A 25,284-nucleotide genomic window follows, 5' to 3' on the forward strand; every position below is an offset into this window, starting at 1 on the left:
TTACCATGACCCTGTTTATACAAGAGTCTCAGTTGTGAGGCTTGCATCTAATTGTGGTATAAAATGAATGAGTAAAAATGAAAATATTTGTGAAATGATGTGATGCTATGTAATGATGTTAATGTGAGAGAATTGTATTTCTGTTTAAAGTTTCACTAAGTCATTGGCCCGCCCCCAGGAGCACAGACATGACCTGGCGTCATGGGACAGCCCTTTTCTATGTTCCGAATAAAACCCCCACCTGGGTTTTCCCACTTCAGACCAAGCTTACCTCGATTACCAAGAGGGCTAAGGTTTGAGTATAGACCATGCTTCTCTCAATTCAGAGAGGGCTAAGGTTTGAGTAGAGACCATGCTTCTCTCAATTACGAGAGGGCTTAAGGTATGAGTAGAGACCAAGCTTACCTCAATTACGAGAGGGCTAAGGTTTGAGCCCATTGCTGAATTCTTAACCATACCACGTGGTTAAACTCTGACACTATCTAACCAACAGAATAGGAACAAATCTTTGATACTAATTACTAGTCTGCAGCTAGGAATTCGGTATCATTGAACGTGAAGACCGGCAACCGCTGAAACATCTATTCTTTAACAACATTGCTGAATGTTACACTGAACTACCCATTTTAACCACAGGAGAGAGAGTGAGTGTGCGGACAAACTCTCCAACAGAAACGAACTTTCCAACAGAGATCAAGACGACACACTGAGCGTAAATATATATATTGATTGCAATTATTTCCGAATGAGTGAGTGTTCATGTGCAAGGGATTAGCATTTAATTGTTATAATTATCAACTTTGTAGTGTCTTTTATCTCAGTCGACCCCCACTTCCCTTTTGTCCACCAAGCCGCCATGCCGGTTTAGCCCACTAGGGCACATTCCCCTATCATTTCCCTGTAACCATATCTACTTGCTTGTTTGTGCATTTCTGTGATTATTTATTTAGTTAATAAATAAATGATTTAAGACAATTGATGTATGGATGACTCATAGTGAAGACTGGGTTCGTGCAGATAACCAACAATTTACAACGTTTGGAATGAGACCAACGTGAGGTAAAGAACAATTCATCATTAATTAGAAGACTAATTGATCAGATATTAAACTATCTGAACATTATATTAGGAAAATTATAACTTTGTAATATGAATATTTTCCTTGGTGCCCGGACTTCCTAGTTAATTACATCTACCTGATTAGTTAATCGTGTAATAATAATTACATAGTATTGATTTGGTAAACTAAAAATAAGTCTTCAGTTCAATGATGTCAAAGACACGACAACCGCGAACCGCTACACACAGCCTACATCGTTGTCACCATATTAGCTAACGTCATAGTCAACATAGCTAGCTACTAGAACTAACGCTTTAATAAACCCGCTACAATCATGCAGTACAGTGTACAGCAAGCAGTTTAGCAGTTACACCGATGGCCCCCAGTGGCAATAAATTAATATAGCTAGCACTCTTTCTTGCTTCTCCTTCATTTTTGAATAAATACATCTTATTTCTCTTTCTTTGAGTAAACTACTAGCACATTGTATGCATTGCAGTGCTAGCCTACTGTAGTTTATTCTTTCCGTACTAGATTAATTTATTGATCCTTTGATTAGGTCGACAACTACAAGAGCTCTGATACATTGGAGGACGTCCTTCGGACATTGTCATAATTACTGTGTAAGTCTATGGAAGGGGGTGAGAACCATGAGCTTCCTAGATTTTATATTAGAGTCAATGTACCCAGAGGAGGACCGAAACTAGCTGTCCTCTGGCTACACCATAGTGCTACCCCAGGGAGTGCTGTTGAGGCTACTGTAGATCTTCATTGCAAAACAGTGTGTTTTAATAAATTATTTGGTGACGTGAATATATTTAGTATAGTTTTATCTAATATTTTATTTTCTGAAATTCACTGAGGAGGATGGTCCTCCCCTCACTCATATGAGGAGCCTCCACTGCTGTATCTATGTTTGTCCTGTACAACTGCTGTCCTTCCGCGGGGTGATGAAATTCATACTTACTAAAAAAAACTTTTATCGAATACAACCACCTACTTTTTCTTAATTTGTGTTGCTCAACTCAGCGCGAATGTGCGCCAATTGAATTGGTCAGTGCTATCCGGGTTCCTTGGGACGTCCCTAACCTAAACCCTAACCCCTATTCTTACCCTAACCTTAACCCTTACCTAACCATTTTTAATTTCAACTTCAATGGTGTAGGGACGTCCCAAGGATCCTGGATTACACGGATCCAATTGAATCTCAATTTACGTACGTAGTATGTAGTACGTAGTACGTAGTATGTACTATGAGCAACACAAATGAGGAAAAAGTCAGTGGTTGCTAAAAGTTTATCAAAGGTATGAATTTCAGGACCGCAGTTGTACAGGACAAACTTAGCGTTTTCACAATTACATTTTTACAAGAATTGACTGATGGTGACTCAATGTTGTTGCTAGCAGTTATCTAAAGTCGACTCCGCCTTGATATAAGAGAACAGAGTTGAGTGTTCCTCAGCTCGATGGAAGCCAGACAGAAAAAGCTTTAAGCAAGGAAAAACTGAGGGTTGTGATAACCATTTTACTACCATGGTAATCACACAAACAAATGTGACCAGACAGTCCACATTTTCTGTCAAACCATACGTGTTATGGCTATCCATTAATATAGTTGGGGAGTATTCATAAGGATGTTGACATCATTCAGAGGCTTGAACGGATGATAATGTAAAGCACGTGATTAATCCTACCTTCACATATATTTAATTGCCATACTTTAGGTCTATTTCCAATAAAACTCATATACTTCATCAGTGCTATTTGAGTTTACCTCTGAAGACTCTACAGACCGCAACAACACTAACAATCTCACAGGGGGGAGCCCAATATACCCAGCAGGAAGCTAGGGAGCAGAGTTGTGCAGACTATCACCAGCTATATAAAACATTATCTTGGCTCAATACGTTTGGCATCTGATACTCTTTAGTACTGACATGAAGAGATCCACAAAGATGAGACCTTGGTATCTGTCTACACTACATCTAGGTTAAGATGTTGGAACAGCCACAACTCCAAGTGAGTTGTTTTCTCTAAAACCCAGAAGTGTGGCTCTTGCCCTGACCCTGTAAAGAGTGCTTCTTTGATAGGGAGTGTTAAGCAGTAGAAGCTTGTGTGCTGTCACTGTGTCCCCATGATGGTGACGGTGACAACCTAGGCTAGGCGTGTCTGGACTGCAGCAGGTGTTTTTTTGCTGAGCCCAGCGACCCTACCGCGTTGACCGGGAGGCCCAGCCGTATCCAGGCGACACGTCTGCTGTGATCCAGCTAGCACAGAGAAATTAGATTGACACTTCCTCCTGCATCCCCATAATCCTCCCTCCGAGGGCCTGTCTCCTTGTCCCGTTTGAACTGTGGGGATGAGCAGTGGCTGACTGTTTGTGTGGAGAGATCAGTTGTCCTCTGACGCTGGGTGACACACCGGGAGAGAGGAGGAAGGAGATGAATAAACAAGTGACAGATTAGGGCTGTTTGAAATGAACCCCACTTCACCAGAAATCTATAGCCCTCCTAATGAATTACGCTGCTCCTGTGAGACAGGGGGGCTGGGGAGGTTACGGCTTTAGCAATTAATAAAGCAAAGCCTTGATGAGGGATGGGGAAAATGGCTGCAGGGATGGAATGTGCTTTTCAAACAGGCAAGCACAGGCACTTTTTCACCCCGCTGTTTGTGTGTTTATGTTTGCCAGAGAGATAGCGCTGCAGAGTAGAAAGGGAGCCTGCTACGTCCCAGCGGATCTGTGTTGAGGAAGAGCTTTTAATCCATGCTATGGCATCTGTTCACCACAAATCAGAGAGGAGGATGATATCTGCTGCTCAGAAAGGAAGAGAACGACCTTCATGAAGAACAGAGGAAGAGAGCGATTGCATAAGGTGTCATCCTGATGACTTTACCCAAAAACATGTTGGGGAGGAAAAAAATAAACCAACAGATGGATGTTGCATCAGGGAAAAGGGCACCTTTCTCCCTTTCCCTTTCTCTCCCTCTTTTTTTTATCCCTATTTCATGGGCACGTCATCTATGGCATGGTGACAAGCACACATACAGCCTTCAAATTGAGCCACCTTTTCCACCAACGAAATAACAGCTTCGAGTCATTGTCATAAATCAGCAGATCTTTCAAACCCAACGGAGCTATAAAAAGACTCCATTAACACTTACAGCCTGAGACCAGTAGTGATGGCCCCTCTACAAACTCATCTCCAGCACTCTGAGTCACTCCTTTAGGGCCAGTAGTAGAACACGCCACTGCCTCCTCTCTTATCCTCCCATCAGCAGGAAAGATGGATGAGACAGAGAGCGAGAGGGACATGTACAGCACACAGCACACACACAAAACAAGTCTAGTAAACAAGCGCAGAGAACCCAGTGACCATGTTTAATGTGTCTACACTGCACTGAAATGGTCTCGCCATGACGTCTGTTTAATGGATTTAAAAACCCAATAACAGTGACCTTGCTTGGCGAGGCTAGTGATCTCTGTGTACTAATCGAGTGTATTAGGCAGTCTCTGTTGCAGTCTCTGTTTACAGGAGCTAATCCTCAACAACAAAAAATAGAAAAAGCTTGTCACTATCCACTTCAAAGACTACATAATGAAATCTGCAAAGGCATTATAAAGAGCTCTAGTGCTGCATACCAGCCATCACCATCTTCATTCCTTCTAATGCCCTTATAAATGGAATGTGGGGGAAAAAAACTATTCTGAGAATCTTTATGGCCTTAGATCTCTTAGAGCCCTATGAGACGCTGAGGAGGATGCTTTTTCAGTCTGGAGGAGACGTGGAGGGATTCTGCTGTGTGTCCAGGTGCAGGCACACCCATTTCTCTCACTGCTGCCTTCGTGATCAAGAACCGCCATCCTCTGAGGGCGGTTTGAAAGTGAGAAGTTTGATGTTGCCACATTCCTGGGCTCTAGGGAGACATGTTGTATGCACAAGCATGATCTTAACTGAGACAAGCATGTGACATGCTCTACAGTGAGCACCACAGCACACAAGTGATGTGATGTCCTCCTTAGAATGGGAAGAGAATACACATGCTTGTTATAGCTTCCAGTCCCTACTGGATTGGCTGTTGATACCTAGCACTACCTAGCCTGGTTGTTAGCTTGCTAACACCCACATGAAGGTGAAGTTAACATGGCTATCTGAATTATCGTGTTACTTGGAAAGGGTGGTGAGGAGTATAATATTATGTCTACTCTGCTATATTATAGTGCAGTTAAACACAGTCATTTCCCATTGAGGGCAATCAAAGAGTACTTGCTGCAGCCCAGGAGCTAAAAATACATTGTCTCAGGGATGATCTCACTACAAAGGTCCTACGCTGTGTCTACACTTCAGACTTACATGCAGGTTCTGCTATCAAAATGTGAAGATTGCATTCAAAAGACAGGACTACAGTAGATGCACAAAAGTCCCATTGTGGTCTGATTGTGTTCAGATCTGTCTTTTCAATGTAATCTTCGTATTTTGACAGCAGAAGTTGCATGTAAACTCTGAAACAATGTCCCCCACGGAGCTACTATACAAATCATATCAAATTGTATTTGTCACATGCGCCGAATACAACAGGTGTAGAACTTACATTTAAGTGCTTACTTACAAGCCCTTAACCAACAATGCTTTAAGTCAAGAAAAAAAATACAAATATGTGTTAAGGAAAAAATAGATGAGTAAAAATGAATTAACAAATAATTAAACAGCAGCAGTAAAATAACATGCAAGGTTATATACAGAGGGTACCTGCAGTAGCAGAGAGAAGAGTCTATGACTAGGGTGGCTGGAGTCTTTGACAATTTTTAGGGCCTCATTCTGACACCGCCTCATATAGAGGTCCTGGATGGCAGGAAGCTTGCCCCCAGTGATGTACTGGGCCGTACGCACTACCCTCTGAGTGCCTTGCAGTCAGAGGTGGAGCAGTTGCCAAACCAGGCAGTGATGCAACCGGTCAGGATGCTGTCAATGGTGCAGCTGTAGAACCTTTTGAGGATCTGAGGACCTATGCCAAATCTTTTCAGTCTCCTGAGGGGGAATAGGCTTTGTCGTGCCCTCTTCCCTGTAGCTCAGTTGGTAGAGCATGGTGTTTGCAACGCCAGGGTTGTGGGTTCGATTCCCACGGGGGGCCAGCACAGAAAAAACAAAATGTATGAAATGAAATGTATGCATTCACTACTGTAAGTCGCTCTGGATAAGAGCGTCTGCTAAATGACTAAAATGTAAATGTAAAAATGTTTGGACCATGATAGTTTGTTGGTGATGCGGACACCAAGGAACTTGAAGCTCTCAACCTGTTCCACTACAGCATCGTCATTGAGAATGGGGGCGTGCTCGGTCATTCTTTTCCTGTAGTCCACAATCATCTCCTTTGTCTTGATCACGTTGAGGGAGAGGTTGTTGTCCTGGCACCACACGACCAGGTCTCTGAGCTCCTCCCTATAGGCTGTCTCATCGTTGGCCTACCACTGTTGTGTCTTCGGCAAACTTGATGATGGTGTTGGAGTCATGCCTGGCCATGCAGTCATGAGTGAATAGGGAGTACAGGAGGGGACTGAGCATGCACCCCTGAGAAGCCCCGTGTTGAGGATCAGTGTGGCAGATGTGTTGTTCCTTACACTTACCACCTGGGGGCGGCCCGTCAGGAAGTCCAGGATCCAGTTGCAGAGGGAGGTGTTTAGTCCCAGGGTCCTTAGCTTAGTGATGAGCTTTGAGGGCACTATGGTGTTGAACGCTGAGCTGTAGTCAATGAATAGCATTCTCACATAGGTGTTCAATGGTGGAACAAGCTCCCTCACGACGCCAGGACAGCGGAGTCAATCACCACCTTCCGGAGACACCTGAAACCCCACCTCTTTAAGGAATACCTAGGATAGGATAAAGTAATCCTTCTAACTCCCCCCCCCCCCCCCTTAAAAAGATTTAGATGCACAATTGTAAAGTGGTTGTTCCACTGGATATCATAAGGTGAATGCACCAATTTGTAAGTCGCTCTGGATAAGAGCGTCTGCTAAATGACTTAAATGTAATGTAAATGTAAATGTGTTCCTTTTGTCCAGGTGGGAAAGGGCAGTGTTGAGTGCAATAGAGATTGCATCATCTGTGGATCTGTTGGGGCGGTATGCAAATTGGGGTGGGTCTAGGGTTTCTAGGATAACGGTGTTGATGTGATCCATGCCCAGCCTTTCAAAGCACTTCATGGCTACAGACATGAGTGCTACGGGTCAGTGGTCATTTAGGCAGGTTACCTAAGTGTTCTTGGGCACAGGGACTATGGTAGTATACTTGAAACATGTTTGCATTACAGACTCAGACAGGGAGAGGTTGAAAATGTCAGTACGACACTTGCCAGTTGGTCAGCGCATGTTCGGAGTACACATCCTGGTAATCCGTCTGGCCCTGCGGCCTTGAGAATGTTGACCTGTTTAAAGGTCTTACTCACATCGGCTGTGGAGAGCGTGATCACACAGTCGTCCGGAACAGCTGGTGCTCTGATGCATGTTTCAGTTTTACTTGCTTCGAAGCGAGCATAGAAGTAATTTAGCTCATCTGGTAGGTTAGTGTCACTGGGCAGCTCGTGGCTGTTTTTCCCTTTGTAGTCTGAAATAGTTTGCAAGCCCTGCCATATCCAACGGGCATTGGAGCCGGTGTAGTATGATTCAATCGTAGTCCTGTATTGATGCTTTGCCTGTTTGATGGTGCGTCGGAGGGCATAGCGGGATTTATTATAAGCTTCCAGGTTAGAGTCTTGCTCCTTGAAAGCGACAGCTCTACACTTTAGCTCAGTGCAGATGTTGCCTGTAATCCATGGCTTCTGGTTGGGGTATGTACGTACTGTCACTGTGGGGATGATATCACTGATGCACTTATTGATGAAGCCAGTGACTGATGTGGTGTACTCCTCAATGCCATCAGAAGAATCGCGGAACATATTCCAGCCTGTGCTAGCAAAACAGTCCTATAGCTTAGCATCTGCTTCATCTGACCACTTTCATATTGACCGAGTCACTAGTGATTCCTGCTTTAGTTTTGCTTGTAAGCAACAATCAGGAGGATAGAATTATGGTCAGATTTGCCAAATGGAGGGCTAGGGAGAGCTTTGCATATGTCTCTGTGTGTGGAGTAAAGGTAACATGCTGATGGAAATGAGGAAAAACTGATTTGAATTTCCCTGCATTAAAGCTCCCGGCCACTAGGAGCGCCGCCTCTGGATGAGTGTTTTCCTGTTGCTTATGGCCGTATACAGCTCATTGAGTGTGGTCTTAGTGCCCGCATCAGTCTGCGGTGGTATATAGACAGCTACAAAAAATATAGATGTAAACTCTCTTGGTAAATAGTATGGTCTACAGCTTATCATGAGATACTCTACCTCAGGCGAGCAAAACCTCGAGACTTACTTAGATTTCGTGCAGCAGCTGTTTACAAATATGCAAAGGCTGCCACCCCTTGTCTTACCAAAGGCCGCTGTTCAATCATGACGAAAAAGCTTAGAACCCGCCAGGTGTATGTAGGAGCAACAGATGTAGGATCTTAATTTGATAACTCTTTTGTTGCTGAGAATTAAAGGTTTAAAAGGCTTCTTAACCTGTTGGGGCTAGGGGGCAGTATTTTCACGGCTGGATAAAAAAACGTACCCGATTTCATCTGGTTACTAATCCTACCCAGTAATTAGAATATGCATATACTTATTATATATGGATAGAAAACACCCTAAAGTTTATAAAACTGTTTGAATGGTGTCTGTGAGTATAACAGAACTCATTTGGCAGGCAAAACCCTGAGACATTTTCTGACAGGAAGTGGATACCTGATGTGTTGAATTACCTTTAAGCCTATGCCATTGAAACACACAGGGGTTGATTAATGTTTTGGCACTTCCTATTGCTTCCACTAGATGTCACCAGCCTTTACAAAGTGTTTTGAGTCTTTTACTGTGAGATCTGACCGAACAAGAGCCATGGAACGGTGATGGCCGATTAGACTCTGGCGCGCGAGTTCATGTTGGGTACCCTCGTTCCAATACGTTATAAAAGAGAATGCATTCGTCCACCTTGAATATTATTCATGTTCTGGTTAAAAAAGGCACTAATGATTTATGCTATACAACGTTTGACATGTTTGAACGAACGTAAATATATTTTTTCCCCTCGTTCATGACGAGAAGTCCGGCTGGCTTAGATCATGTGCTAACAACACGGAGCTTTTGGGATATAAATGATGAGCTTTTTAGAACAAAACTACATTCGTTATGGACCTGGGATTCCTGGAAGTGACATCTGATGAAGAGAATCAAAGGTAATGGATTATTTACATAGTATTTTCGATTTTAGATCTCTCCAACATGGCCGTTTGTCTGTATAGCAAAGCATATTTTTCTGGGCGCAGTGCTCAGATTATTGCAAAGTGTGATTTCCCAGTAAGGTTATTTTTAAATCTGGCAAGTTGATTGCGTTCAAGAGATGTAAATCTATAATTCTTTAAATGACAATATAATATTTTACCAATGTTTTCTAATTTTAATTATTTAATTTGTGGTGCTGACTTGACTGCCGGTTATTGGAGGGAAACGATTTCCTCAACATCAATGCCATAGTAAAACGCTGTTTTTGGATATAAATATGAACTTGATAGAACTAAAAATGCATGCTTGTCTAACATAATGTCCTAGGAGTGTCATCTGATGGAGATTGTAAAAGGTTAGTGCATCATTTTAGCTGGTTTTATGGTTTGGTGACGCCCGTCTTTGAATTGACAAAACATTACACACAGCTATTGTCAATGTACTCTCCTAACATAATCTAACTTTATGCTTTCGCCATAAAACCTTTTTGAAATCGGACAACGTGGTTAGATTAAGGAGATGTTTATCTTTCAAAGGGTGTAAGATAGTTGTATGTTTGAAAAATTTGAATTTTGACATTTATTTGGTTTCAAATTTGCCGCTCTTGAAATGCACCTGCTGTTGATAGGGTGCACCACGGGTGGCACGCTAGCGTCCCACATAGCCCCAAGAAGTTAAGTTTGTAATTTCCACATTAAAATGTATCAATTTATTATAATCCACATAATAATTAATATTTCCTGTAGAAAACTTGCTCAAATTAAGATCCGACATCTGTATGTCGGATCTGGCCCCTTCGGCCACATCTCTTTTAATCTGGATGTCTTTTTTGTCTCGCCCTCAATCAAGTCAGACTGCCAAGTGAGGCTGCCAACGTGGGAGAAAGAGATGTTGGGAGCTTTGTCACAGAGAGGCGTGTGCTTCCCAGTCGTAGTGCAAAGGCAGAACTGCAGAGAGAGGAAGGGAAACAGGAGAGAGAGATAAGAGAGAGACAGAAGAAGAGAGAGGGAGAAAGAACCCTGCTCCAAACCCTGCTCCATTAGCCTGGCCTTGGAGCGTCTGAGTGGGACATACGCTACATGGAATGGAAATAGACGGCCTTGGGAACACAGCAGACCACTTCCCTGTGACATTCACGGTGGAGAAAGGAGGAGAGTGGAGTGGTGAAGCTGGACCCTAGCTGGGGGATTCAAGTTGAGCACCACAGACAAGCCAACTAAAACCCTTTTAACACCCAGCAGAGTTAGACAAAGGCAACAGCCTACAGCCACTTCCCTGGACAACATGAACACTCACTTTCACCCCTCTGTATTAGTTTTATGAACAACAGGTTCACATGTGGTTGGTGAGGTGGGCAATGGGGTAGGGGTATGGTGTTCTAATAATACAATACATTCTACAAAGACCTCATTTCAACATACAGTAGAGCTTAAAGTTGGAGGCATTGCATGGTTAACATATTCTAATTAGTTCCAAGAACAACAAAGGGCTACAGTATGTTTTACATTAGCAATGACAGACACTGCTTATGTGCCTCAGAAGTGGGTCAAACCATGCCTGGTAGATTGGGTCGTGTGCGTGTGTGTCAGTCAGTCCCTACTGATCTCACTCAACAGAGACTTGTGATAAGGGTTTTCTCTGGTGCCTAACGACTTTGCCCGGCAGCCCTCTCCATCTCCCAGCGAGCAGAGCAGAGCAGTGTTCAGAGTACAGAGCGCACAGCAGCGATCAGTGGGCTGAGCTCCCTCAGGTGACCCATACTCTGCTCACATGTTGTTCATGCTACGCTGCTTTGGAACTTTATTTTTCTTTCGTAACGACTCTGGCCCCTTCGGCCACATCTCTTTTAATCTGGATGTCTTTTTTGTCTCGCCCTCAATCAAGTCAGACTGCCAAGTGAGGCTGCCAACGTGGGAGAAAGAGATGTTGGGAGCTTTGTCACAGAGAGGCGTGTGCTTCCCAGTCGTAGTGCAAAGGCAGAACTGCAGAGAGAGGAAGGGAAACAGGAGAGAGAGATAAGAGAGAGACAGAAGAAGAGAGAGGGAGAAAGAATGAGAGAAAGACAGGGAAAGAGAGAGGAAGGGATAGAAAAAGAGAGGAAGGGGGGCTGCTGTTGAGTTAAGCCCTTAATCACAGGCTGTTCTGCATGAAAGACTTACCACCTTCTCTTTGGTTAAAGAGAAAACATATTCAGCTCGCCTCTCCCAGCCCCTTGTTCCCACATCCTCTACATCAACAACTAATGTGCACACAAAAACATTAATTTCAGAAACTCACCCACACAGTCACATACTGTCATGCAAGCACAAACACAAAAACAAAGCTGTCTCTCATCCCAAGGAAATAATTCGGTATCAGGCAATTTCATGGTCAGCTCATATTAATGACAGATATGCCCTTCTATTGGCATGCGCAGGTGCTTCATTTGTTAGTGTCAGAAATAGAGAATGTGGGCAAATCCTGAAGCAATGTGGTACTTCTGGCTCCAAGTCCATGAATTGCTTTGGCTCACTCTCTCAGCAGGTGTACCAGATATTAGTCGAAGAATCCAGAAGCTCCATGCGATCCTCTGGGAGTGTTCTAAAACCCACAGTAATAGAGAGGCATGTTTGTCTCCTCTAGACTCAACTTTTCCAGCTGCCGAGGACCCCCCTTGCTCCGTTGCCCACATAGTTTCCAGACAGACTATTGGGTTGTGTGTGGGATCTTAATCTAATGTCGGAACATTGATTTATGCTTGGGTGTCCCACGACCATTAAGGTAACTGCCTGATCACTTTATAACATCCTCCTCTGGTGGTAATTTGGAATCCCCCACCCACCTTGCGATGCAAGCCCCATAACCGCATTATAGCTAAAAATGTAGTCTGAATATCATCTTCCAGCCACTGCAAATTGATTTTTATAACTCTTTGACGGAGTCCTGAAACCCTTTTAGTCTGTCTCTCACCTGAGTTTGCCATTTGATCTATGAGAGGCTCCCAACTCTTCACAGGCTCTATCGATCGCCACTTTCTAACCAGCTTTGCTGTGGAAGGTACAGTGTCACCTTGTAATTCTAAGACTCCACGGTCGTGTCTAGAGTTGGCAGTTAATAAAGTTTTGGAATTTTAATCATGAAGTTTTGATCATAGAATTCCGAACACATCATGCATCTACATTTACATTTAAATGTGCCCACATTGTTTCCGGATTCCCTTTTCCCACGCTATATGCAAATGCAAGTATGCATTCTGAAAATGGTGGAATAGGCAAATATGTTAATTACACAACAACAACTTGATGGCAGTAGCTAACTACTGTAGCTAAGTAGCCTGCTAACTTCTGTAACTAGCCAGAAAGCTAGCAAGCAAAGCGAAGTGCTGATGACGTCACCAACTGTATGCACTTCGGTAGCCTGATTGTGTCCAGACAGGAAATATCTGCACACAATGCACCTCCTGTGGTGGTCAGACAGATCTGAACACAATCAGAACACAATGTGACTTTTGTGCATCTACAGTTGAAGTCAGAAGTTTAAATACACCTTAGGCAAAAACACTTAAACTCAGTTCTTCACAACTCCTGACTTTTAAAAAATCACTGTCTTAGGTTAGTTAGGATCACCACTTTATTTTAAGAATGTGAAATGTCAGAATAATAGTAGAGAGAATGATTTATTTCAGATTTTATTTCCCAGTGGGTCAGAAGCTTACATACACTCAATTAGTATTTGATTGGCATTGTCTTTAAATTGTTTAACTTGGGTCAAACATTTCGGGTAGCCTTCCACAAGCTTCCCACAAAAAGTTGGGTGTATTTTGGACCATTCCTCCTGACAGAGCTGGTGTAACAGTCAGGTTTGTAGGCCTCCTTGCTCGCACACACTTTTTCAGTTCTGCACACAAATTTTCTATAGGATTGAGGTCAGGGCTTTGTGATGGGCACTCCAATACCTTGACTTTGTTGTCCTTAAGCCATTTTGCTACAACTTTGGAAGTATGCTTGGGGTCATTGTCCATTTGGAAGACCCATTTGCGACCAAGCTTTAACTTCCTGACTGATGTCTTGAGATGTTGCTTCAATATATCCACATAATTTTCCTCCCTCATGATGCCATCTATTTTGTGAAGTGCACCAGTCCCTCCTGCAGCAAAGCACCCCCATAACATGATGCTGCCACCCCCCATGCTTCATGGTAGGGAGGGTGTTCTTCGGCTTGCAAGCATCCCCCTCTTTCCTCCAAACATAAAGATGGTCATTATGACCAAACAGTTCTATTTTCATCAGACCAGAGGACATTTCTCCAAAAAGAACGATCTTTGTCTCCATGTGCAGTTGCAAACCGTAGTCTTGCTTTATTATGGTTGTTTTGGAGCAGTGGCTTCTTCCTTGCTGAGTGGCCTTTGAGCTTATGTTGATATAGGACTCGTTTTACTGTGGATATAGATACTTTTGTACCTGTTTCCTCCAGCATCTTCACAAGGTCCTTTGCTGTTGTTCTGGGATTGATTTGCACTTTTCGCCCCAAAGTACGTTCATCTCTAGGAGACAGAACGCATCTCCTTCCTGAGCGGTATGACGGCTGCATGGTCCCATTGTGTTTATACTTGCGTACTATTCTTTGTACAGATGAACGTGGTACCTTCAGGCGTTTAGAAATTGCTCCCAAGGATTAACCAGACTTGTGGAGGTCTACACATTTTTTTCTGAGGTCTTGGCTGATTTCTTTTGATTTTCCAATGATGTCAAGCAAAGCGGCACTGAGTTTGAAGGTAGGACTTGAAATACATCCACAGGTGCACCTCCAATTGACTCAAATGATGTCAATTAGCCTATCAGAAGTTTCTAAAGCCATGACATCATTTTGGGGAATTTTCCAAGCAGTTTAAAGGCACAGTCAACTTAGTGTATGTAAACTTCTGACCCACTGGAATTGTGATACAGTGAATTAAAAGTGAAATAATCTGTCTGTAAACAATTGTTGGAAAATCACTTGTGTCATGCACAAAGTAGATGTCCTCACCGACTTGCCAAAACTATAGTTTGTTAACAAGACATTTGTGGAGTGGTTGAAAAATGAGTTTTAATGACTCCAACCTAAGTGTATGTAAACTTCCAACTTCAACTGTAGACCTGTCTTTTCAATGCAATCTTAATATTTTGATAGCCTAGGACCTTTGTAGTGAGATCATCCTGAGACAGGGTATTTTTAGCTCCTGGGCTGCAGCAAGTACTCTTTGATTGCCTTCAATGGGAAATTAGTGTGTTTAATTGCACTGTAATATAGCTGAGTAGACATAATATTATACTCCTCATTCATGGTTGTTGCTGCGATCTGATTATTGATTGCGTGGTGATGTCGATAGGGGGCGGCCATTCTGTTTAGCCCTACAGTGTGCCTCAGTTCATGTCTGAGAAACAATTCTAAAAACTATCGAAGAACCCACACTACTCTGTTTAACTAGAAGACTTGAGTCGAACAAAGAGGCGTTTTAACCTGGAACTCACCTTCCTGTCCGAGGATTTGGTGGTAAAGACAGGCACACGGCAGGCCAGTAAAGGCCAAAATGGTGCCATGGTCTTCCCTTCATCCTCTGCACAGAACCATCCTGGTGTGTTCTCCTCTCCTAGAAGAAAAGACAACAGGTTTTAATTCCAATCAATCATATGTCGTAATGGCATATACCTTGTAACTGTATTTGTACTTACTGCAGTTGAGCCTTCCAAGTGGGCTCTTTAGGACCCACATCAAATAAGCAATCACAAGAAATATGAAATACTTGACTGAACAGTGGACACGGTCTATTTTCTTGTTTCCAAAACAAAGTGTAACCCGATGAATTGGTTTCAGGTATGTAATATGAATAGGATAATTAGAATTGTGTGTGTGTAATCAGTCAGAGCAAGGGGAGATGGGACCAGGTACAGCCCACGCCCAGCAGCTCCATGCTAGGCCAACACTGATTAAGACACTGGTGATGATCCTTTATTAAAGAGAAAATAACAGCAAGAATCTGCCCCAGCAGGAGAAAGGCAATCGCTGGTTAATAAAGAATTTGGCTGGCGCATGACATCTGAATACCTCGAAGCCACTACAACAGGTGCACCTGCTCGCCAGACACAACACAAATCTGCCAAAATACCTCCATTAAGTAATTTCGTAACTGTCAATTGCAACTAACTAAAAGGCAATTGTGCGTGCAATCAAACAGCTTGTTTTAATTTACTCCCTGTGTCTTGTGCATAACTGCATATATCAATATGCAATAAGCCACAGAAATACAGAGTTGCTGTTTCCAAAGCATTAACATCACAGTGTATCTTAAACACCTCATTTGGTTTGAGATGTGCGACCAGTTAATTTGACAGGGGCGGTTGTTTTTGCTATTTGGCTGTTGCAGTGCAGGTAGGAATACAGGAGACTTAAGGGCCAATTAGTTGAGTTCTGTCTCCACAACTCATAACATTTCAGATGGGTTTCCCTTAGAAGGACTGGTACACAAAAAGAGGGAGTGAATTTGCAGGTGATACAGTACCTCAAGATGTCGCACTGCTTTTAAACCCTTATTCTCAGATTTTCCATAGATAAATATGTACTGGAGACACGTACATTTAACACCTCTTAACTCTGCATAGCTTCATGTTTACAAGCCTCAGTACAGTACTGAATAATTGTTCATGATGATACACATTTATAACCTCCTTGAGATTGATGACCTTCAAAATATGAATCCATTCAGTGATGTCTGGAGTGAGTGAGAGGACAGGGTCAAGGTCAAAGCGCCTTCTGTTGACAGGCTTTCATATCTGATACTCATTTCTTATGATAACTTATTCCATATTTCTCTGAACCAGTGTGAATAGGAACAGTGAAACCTTGCGTGTGTCTTCAGAATGATAGAGTTGAGATGTCTTTTGACAACAATGCTAAGAAAAAAAGAGGAAAGTCCAGGCTTTCTCGTATGCCAGAAGAAAAAACATACTGTATCGCTAAAATCCACTAGTCTAAATCACTGAGGGGTGGTATTTATGTTGAAAGTTAGGTTGCAAATGATGATGTACTGTAGCTCCCTAGTGTTGGCCATTGAAATACATGGGCACATGCACTATGTCAAATCAATACACATTAGAAATGGTACAGCATTTGACCAGAGCAACCAGATGAAGTATCCTGCCAGAGAAGACTACCTGACAAATCAGAGGAGCAGGCTCAGACAGATCATCAACTGATTAATCAATAATGATGAAGTTGGGCTATTTAGTGTTTGGGTTGCAATCATGTATAAAGTATTCATAACTGCAAAGTATTCCTAAATGATCTCCCTCTGAGATGATCTCTGAACCTTTCTCAGATAGAGCTCTTCCCAGGGAGGATCAGGGCTATGAGGGTAATTTATTAAAAGGCTCTAATTGAAGGCAGATTGCCCGAAGCTGGTCCGCGTGGGTCAGAGGTTCCACTGATTTCCTTTGCAGAAAGGTGCTCAGCACCTTTCTTCAGCTAATCATTCAATGAGCATAAATAACACTCAACTACTGTATGTTTGGCAACCAAGTGATTGTTGGTTCAGCAAAGGTATTGGTCCTGCTGATGTTATTTGTTGTGGAGGGTGATATTAAATACCTGAGTACATCCAAGACTGTTACCCATTCTGATTTCCTTAAGTACTGTGTGCATGAAGGGAGGGAGAAGAAAAACAAAATACAGGCATTGTGAAAACACACCCTGCCATTCAGCTTTTCCTGTGTATTAATGATGACAAGTAATGGTGCCTGCCCCTCGGAACAAACAGTCAACACACAACCAGTCTAATGTAGGCCTTAATGAGAGAAAGACAGACAGTAAACTTCGCTCACAAGCACACATGGGCATGTGCATACACACACACACACACACACACACACACACACACACACACACACACACACACACACACACACACACACACACACACGGCCAAAGTCACTAATGAATCAGAGATAATACATTCTATTCACAAAAGACCCTCTAACCCTTTCAGATAGAGCAGAAAGCCAGAGCTCCACAGCCAAAGCTCCACAGCCAAATATCTCTGTCCCTCCCTCCCTCCCTCCCTCTCTCCAGCTGCCATTATTCTGCTTAATGTTGTGTTGTAAACTGAAGCATCAAGGTGAAAGATAAACAAACAACGTGTCTCATCAGGTCTGAATGAAAGAGGGAGGAAAGAGAGAGGGGAGCTCGGCCTAGCCACAGTACAGCACTGGTCAGTACACCACTGCCAAATGTGGAAAAGAACTAGAAAATATCAGTTGTGACAGATTACACACCATCACATAAAATTGCTGTCAGGAGCTGCGTCTGGATGTCAACCACTCAAAAATAAAACCTTAGAACCAATACACTAAGGATGGATAGTCTGGAGGTAAAACAGTCATCCTGTCAGTAAATGCTAGGAGTGGTGGTAGGAGTCAGGCGCAGAGAGCAGAGGTAAGGAGATAATGTGTTTATTCCTTAACACAACAAAAACGGTCGACGCCAACACAACCGGCGTGAAAATGCGAGGTGCCCAAAAACAACAGGCGCACAGCACGCACATAAAACAACACTATACGATCGCCAGCACATCCAATAACAAACACATTGACGCAAATAATCCCGCACAAACCTGGGCGGGCTAAACAGGCTTAAATAACCATAAATCAAGAGAACCAAATGGGGAACAGGTGCAAACAATAAGACATACCAAACGAAAAGGAAAAAGGGATCAGCGGCGGCTAGTAGGCCGGTGACGACGACCGCCGAGCGCCGCCCGAGCAGGCAGGGGAGTCACCTTCGGTGGAATTCGTGACAGTACCCCCCTCCTGACGCGCGGCTCCCGCAGTGCGCCGCCACCGGCCTCGAGGGCGACCCGGAGGACGAGGCGCAGGGCGATCCCCATGAAGGCGGTGGAATTCCCTCAGTAGTGGGGGGTCCAAAATGTCCTTCCTAGGTACCCAGCACCTCTCCTCCGCACCGTACCCCTCCCAGTCGACGAGGTACTGTAGGCCCCCCCCCCCCCCCCCGAAGTCTGGAGTCCAGAATGGCGCGTATCTTATACGCCGGGGACCCCCCAATGTCCAGCGGGGGTGGAGGAACCTCCGGCACCTCACCTTCCTGCATGGGACCAGCCACCACCGGCCTGAGGAGAGACACATGAAACGAGGGGTTAATACGGTAGTAAGATGGAAGTTGTAACCGGTAACACACCTCGTTTATCCTCCTCAGGACTTTAAACGGCCCTACACACTGCGGGCCCAGCTTCCGGCAGGGCAAGCGGAGGGGCAGGTTTCTAGCCGAGAGCCAGACTCGATCCCCTGGTGCAAACACAGGGGTCTCACTGCGGTGCTGGTCAGCGCTCTTCTTCTGCCGTCCACTCGCCTTAGTGAGTGCGTTTTGGACGGCTCTCCAAGTGTCCTTCGAGCGCTGCACCCAATCCTCCACCACAGGAGCCTCGGTCTGGCTCTGGTGCCATGGAGCCAGGACCGGCTGGTAGCCCAACACGCACTGGAACGGTGACATGTTGGTCGATGAGTGACGTAGGGAATTTTGGGCTATTTCTGCCCATGGGACGTATCTCGCCCATTCCCTGGGCCGGTCCCGGCAATACGTCCTTAGAAACCTACCCACCTCTTGGTTCACCCTCTCCACCTGCCCATTACTTTCAGGGTGGAAACCCGAGGTCAGGCTGACCGAGACCCCCAAACGTTCCATGAACGCCCTCCAAACTCTGGACGTGAACTGGGGACCCCGATCAGAAACGATGTCCTCGGGCACCCCGTAGTGCCGGAAGACATGGGTAAACAGGGCCTCCGCAGTCTGCAGAGCCGTAGGGAGACCGGGCAACGGGATGAGACGGCAGGACTTCGAGAACCGATCCACAACGACCAGGATAGTGGTGTTCCCCTGAGAGACGGGAAGGTCAGTGAGGAAGTCCACTGACAAGTGCGACCACGGCCGCTGTGGAACGGGGAGGGGGTGTAATTTCCCTCTAGGCAGGTGTCGAGGAGCCTTGCTCTGAGCGCACACCGAGCAGGAGGAAACATACAACCGCACGTCCTTGGCCAAGGTGGACCACCAGTACTTTCCCCTCAGGTTCCGCACTGTCCTCTCGATCCCAGGGTGACCCGAAGAGGGGAGATTATGGGCCCATCGAATCAATCGATCACGGAGACCAAGCGGCACGTACTGGACACCTGCCGGACACTGCGATGGTGCAGGTTCCAACCGTAACGCCCGTTCGATCTCCGCGTCCAACTCCCATACCACCGGAGCTACCAAGCACGACGCTGGAATGATGGGAGCCTGGATCGATGGTCCTCTCCTCGGTGTCATATAGGCGGGACAGTGCGTCGGCTTTCGTGTTCTGTGCACCTGGCCGATAAGAGATCGTGAACCGGAAACGGGTAAAAAACATGGCCCACCTGGCCTGACGCGGATTCAGTCTCCTAGCTGCCCGGATGTACTCGAGATTACGGTGGTCAGTCCAGATGAGGAAAGGGTGCTTAGCCCCCTCAAGCCAATGTCTCCACACCTTCAGAGCCTTGACCACAGCTAACAACTCCCGGTCCCCCACATCATAGTTCTGCTCCACCGGCCCGAGCTTCCTGGAAAAGAAAGCGCACGGGCGGAGTTTGGGTGGCGTGCCCGAGCGCTGTGATAGCACGGCCCCCACCCCAGTCTCGGACGCGTCCACCTCCACTATGAATGCCAAAGAGGGATCCGGATGAGCCAGCACGGGAGCGTCGGTAAACAGCTCCTTCAGGCGACTGAACGCTCTGTTCGCCTCTGCTGACCAGCGCAAGCGTGCCGGACCCCCTTCAGCAGTGAGGTAATGGGAGCAGCAACTTGACCAAAGCCCCGGATAAACCTCCGGTAGTAATTGGCAAACCCTAAAAACCGCTGCACCTCCTTTACCGTGGTCGGAGTCGGCCAATTACGCACGGCTTTAACGCGGTCATCCTCCATCACCACCCCCGAGGTGGAAATGCGATACCCCAGGAAGGAAACGGCTCATTTGAAAAACTCAAATTTCTCAGCCTTAACGTACAGGTCATTCTCCAGCAGTCGTCCGGAGAATGACCTGCGGGTGGCGGAATAGATCAGGATGTCATCAATATACTACACCACACCCTGCCCGTGCAGGTCCCTGAGAATCTCGTCAACAAAGGATTGAAAGACGGCTGGAGCATTCTTTAACCCATACGGCATGACGAGGTACTCATAGTGGCCCGATGTGGTACTGAATGCGGTTTTCCACTCGTCTCCTCCCCGGATACGCACCAGATTGTATGCGCTCCTGAGGTCCAATTTCGTGAAAAAACGCGCGCCGTGAAATGATTCCACCGCCGTAGCAATGAGCGGTAGCGGGTAACTAAACCCTACTGTGATAGAATTTAGACCTCGATAATCAATGCACGGACGCAGCCCACCATCCTTTTTCTTCATGAAAAAGAAACTTGAGGAGACGGGTGACATGGAGGGCCGAATGTACCCTTGTCTCAGAGATTCCGTGACATATGTCTCCATAGCCAACGTCTCCTCCTGTGACAATGGGTACACGTGACTCCTGGGAAGTGTAGCGTTTACCTGGAGGTTTATCACGCAATCCCCTCGTCGATGAGGTGGTAATCGGGTCGCCCTCTTTTTACAGAAAGCGATAGCCAAATCGGGTGACATAAACAGGCTTAAATAACCATAAATCAAGAGAACCAAATGGGGAACAGGTGCAAACAATAAGACATACCAAACGAAAAGGAAAAAGGCATCAGCGGCGGCTAGTAGGCCGGTGACGACGACCGCCGAGCGCCGCCCGAGCAGGCAGGGGAGTCACCTTCGGTGGAATTCGTGACACATCCACTCCAGTCTTGAATGCTGCTGTGGGGCTGCTTCTCTATGCCATCTGGCTGCCTCATATACAACTAAACAAAAAAGAATCCTATAATATGACTTCTATTTCCTGGTTACCCAAACTGCCTGGCTACCCAAACTAATGTTTCTTCTCCACGATGAGTCTGGATTTGCCTCACTCACCTACGATTTCTAGAAAGCAAACACATTCTTGGTCCCAGAAACCGATGGGTTGGGCCAGAGCCAGCCTACATGATGACGTTATCCGAACTTTGATTGGTTAGATACGATCCAATCACTGATGAATTTTCTTTTTACAACACCCCTCATTTTGAAGTCACACACCAACTTATAGGATGGCAGATTCAGACTGAATGTACAGTACCAGTCAAAAGTTTAGACACACCTAGTCATTGTAACGACCGTCCAAAGGAGTAGACCAAGGTGCAGCGTGGTGAGTGTTCATCTTATTATTTATTATAAATCAGAACACTTAAACAAAATCATAAACAAACGACTGTCACGTCTTGCAGGCTATAACAAGCAGTACAAAAATAAGATCCCACAACTACAGGTGGGGGGAAAGGCTGCCTAAATATGATTCCTAATCAGAGACAACGATAGACAGCTGCCTCTGATTAGGAACCATACTCGGCTCAACACAAAGAAATAAGACACCATAGAATGCCCACCCCACACCCTGACCTAACCACATAGAGAAACAAACCGTCTCTCTCAGGTCAGGGCGTGACAGTCATTCAAGGGTTTTTCTTAATTTTTACTATTTTCTACATTGTAGAATAATAGCGAAGACATCAAAACTATTAAATAACACATATGGAATCATGTAGTAACCAAAAAAGTGTTAAGCAAATCAAAATATATTTTATATTTTAGATTCTTCAAAGTAGCCACCCTTTGCCTTGATAACAGCTTTGCACACTCTTAAAAGCCAACAGAAATAACTTCAAAAGTATAACTTGAAATGAAACCAAGTCATTTGCATGACTACTGATTTCAATAAGATTTTCTGCCAACTTACAAGCAAATACTTTATGAATCTATTGTTACAAATCAGCTTGCAAGGTTGCTAGCCAACTAGGCTACTAACATTAGCCCTACTAGCCTGCTAACGTTACGTTAACACAGAATGAGTCAGCCAGTAGCTATCAACACCTAGCTTACAACTACATTAAATAAAACCAAGGTTTTGTCAAATCAATAACGGTTACTTTGGAAATACATCCAACCAGTTATCAAATAATGTTACCGGTATATGCATTTATCTTAGCCAGCAAGCCAGTCATCCAGCAAGCTAAAGTTAGTTATTTTAGCCTGCTAGCTAGCCTAGCCAGCTAACTAGCCTAGCTACCCAACCACCATGGGAGACAGAGCTAAGTAATATGACAGAAATCAACAGCAACTAGTCTAGCAAAGGCAGGAACCCACAGAAACACACACAAAAATGGCAGCACGGAGAGTTAGCTAATCAAATTAACATATAGTGAGGTAAATCCAAAGTAGATAGACTACAGAGACAATAATACAAAGTTGACCAAACAATTTGGAGGGTGAAAAACAAATGAAGACCATACGAAGTACTAGCTAAACAATTAGAGCAGGCAGGAATGGTTTTCTACTTTCCTTTTGAGCCAGAGGCAAGCCTGTCAGTGGTGCAGGAGAAGTCAGAGCTACATGGAATGGAAAAGCAGAGCAGGATCATGTGGCTCCCACGTGTGGGGAATCTGATTGGTTGTTTACGTTATACCTCCTCATGATTGGTGTATTGTAGCTCACCACTGCCAACAAATCAGTATGGCAAGTGGTTTACGTTAGCCAGCTCGAGCTAGTTAACGCAGAGTAGATTCTCCATATGATGTTGAGAAATAGTCCATTGTGAGTATGTTTGAAGAAATCATAACTTTGTTTGTAGTTATAGGTAACCAGATCATGACTACAACTAAGTTACTAAGTCTTTGACCACACTGTATTGTTCATTTGATGAGTAAAAAAATCATGCTTCCTACCCTTAAGTGAGTGCCAGTGCCTACATTCTGATATAGGATGCATTGATGTGTACTGAACCTGTCGTCCATAATAAAGCAAAGTGTACTGTGGTAAACTGTGCTGTGGTATACTACATCAGTACAAAATGTACTGGACTTACTGCTGAAGACCACATTTTTATTTATTTTTAACTTTTTCTAGGTAAGTCAGTTAAGAATACATTCTTATTTACAATGACGACTTAATCCGGCCAAATCCAAATACACAGACTGTAGTATGACCGTAGCCAACAATTAATCTGTCCTTCATGTATTTCTTGCCATTGAAAACCGAACAGAAACATTTACATATTGCAAAATTGCCTTTTCAAAATGAACATTCCATAGAAGTCAAGCAAGTCGTTGCAGTGAACTATCAAAAAGCTGCCCCAAAATAACCTTGTCTTGGTCATGTAGGAGTCTGTGATTTTGAATAGCTAAACCATTAGCAAGAGAACGCTCAATTGCATTCATCAAAATGTCAGGCCTTGTTCCCTTGACTTGATCAAATGTAGCACAATGAATGTTGGACAACTGTCTTTAAAGCTTCACCAATTGGACTAGGCCATGGACGATCTGCTCCCACTTAGTTTTTTTTATTAAAACACACTCTACCACCTTTGGTTTAATGAATGAGAGCTCTCTAGCTGTTGTCCAAGTTTAAATGCTGTATTTTGACCTTCAACTATTCATACTCAGTGTGATCTGTTCTATTTGGAAGCCTATTAATGTGGTGGGAGTCGGGGTCAATTCCATCCAAGTTTTAATCCATTCAAGAATTGAATAGCATCCTGTGACAAATTGACATGTCCAATTCAACAGACAGGAGTTGAAATGGTGATTGATCCCAACATGGAAAGGTGCATTCAAGCCATTCCACATAGGGGTTTAGTTTCTCCGGTTGTGATGTTATATTCAAATCAGGCTTGTGTTTCAAGTCTTTTGCTGATGATGATTTAATTTCCAGAGTGCAGCAGTCTATCAACCCTATGATACAAAGTTATAGACTAATTAAATATACCAGCGCAATTGATATTTCCTAGGGATCAATGCAAGAGTGGGATTTGTTAATTAAATCCCTGATAATGTATTACTCATCATAAACATTTCCCACTGTTTGAGCACAGTGAGATGTTGAGATAATCTTTGCGGTCTGACAGATTCATTTCGGGGTGTAGAAATGTTAAAGCTTAGCAGCATACAGTGGAGCATGTGGCAACGGCTTTATTGTTTGTATTTGACTCATCATCACTAGGCATCTTTCCATCATTCTTATCCAGTGCTGAATAACTACAACAAAAAACATATAGAAATTGATGTTGCTTAAGCAAGGCAAATAAACGTGCAGTTGCCATAACAACCATAATACGTAACGTGAGCCCTGAAGGAGATACATTGAATGACACCACAGAGGCACAATACTACACTGTAAAGGGGACACTACAGGGCAAAAGAGATCAAAAGGACATGGCAAAATGCTCAACCATTTAAGGTTTAAGACTTGCTGCTACTACAATCTGTCCCCTATACATTATAAATTGATGGAGCACTATAACCAAATATGAGTTAAATTGGTACAACATTCTCACTCGCAGGTACAACAATATAACCTCTTACAAGGCATGCCTCAAAATATCTTAATGACTAGAAACAACAATATCATGCCCCCACTATTGCAGTGGTTCCCACCGGTGTGCTGCGGCACTGGTGTACCTTGAGGAACTCTCAGATATGCCCTGAAACTTTTCCTAATCTTGATACATTTTTTGGAACACTCGCTTATAAACATGACCTGTGGAATGCAGATGGAATCTTTACTTGGGAGTGCTAGTGCCTGTCAGATAATACATTAAACGGCACATGGTGTATTGTTGTTGTTGTTTCAAGTCCAGTGTGCTCAGGCTGTTACATTTGTATGATTTGAGGGATGTGCATCACAAGCAAAGCCATTTGAATCATTTTACTTCTTCTATGAAAACCATTATCATAGGCAAG

General features: G+C 44.2%; 1 protein-coding gene across 1 annotated transcript in view; it reads right to left on the bottom strand.

Annotated features, from left to right (window-relative positions):
* The window catches only part of LOC106582977 (rho guanine nucleotide exchange factor 10-like protein), a 140,841-nt gene that overhangs the window by 60,001 nt on the left and 55,556 nt on the right, over positions 1-25,284 (bottom strand). The window contains 1 exon segment of the mRNA XM_082967444.1: positions 14,890-15,008. Within this exon segment, the coding sequence (XP_082823570.1) occupies positions 14,890-15,008 (119 nt within the window).

Source organism: Salmo salar, chromosome 22, assembly GCF_965601325.2.
Source record: "Salmo salar chromosome 22, fSalSal1, whole genome shotgun sequence".
Classification (NCBI taxonomy): Eukaryota; Metazoa; Chordata; class Actinopteri; order Salmoniformes; family Salmonidae; genus Salmo; species Salmo salar.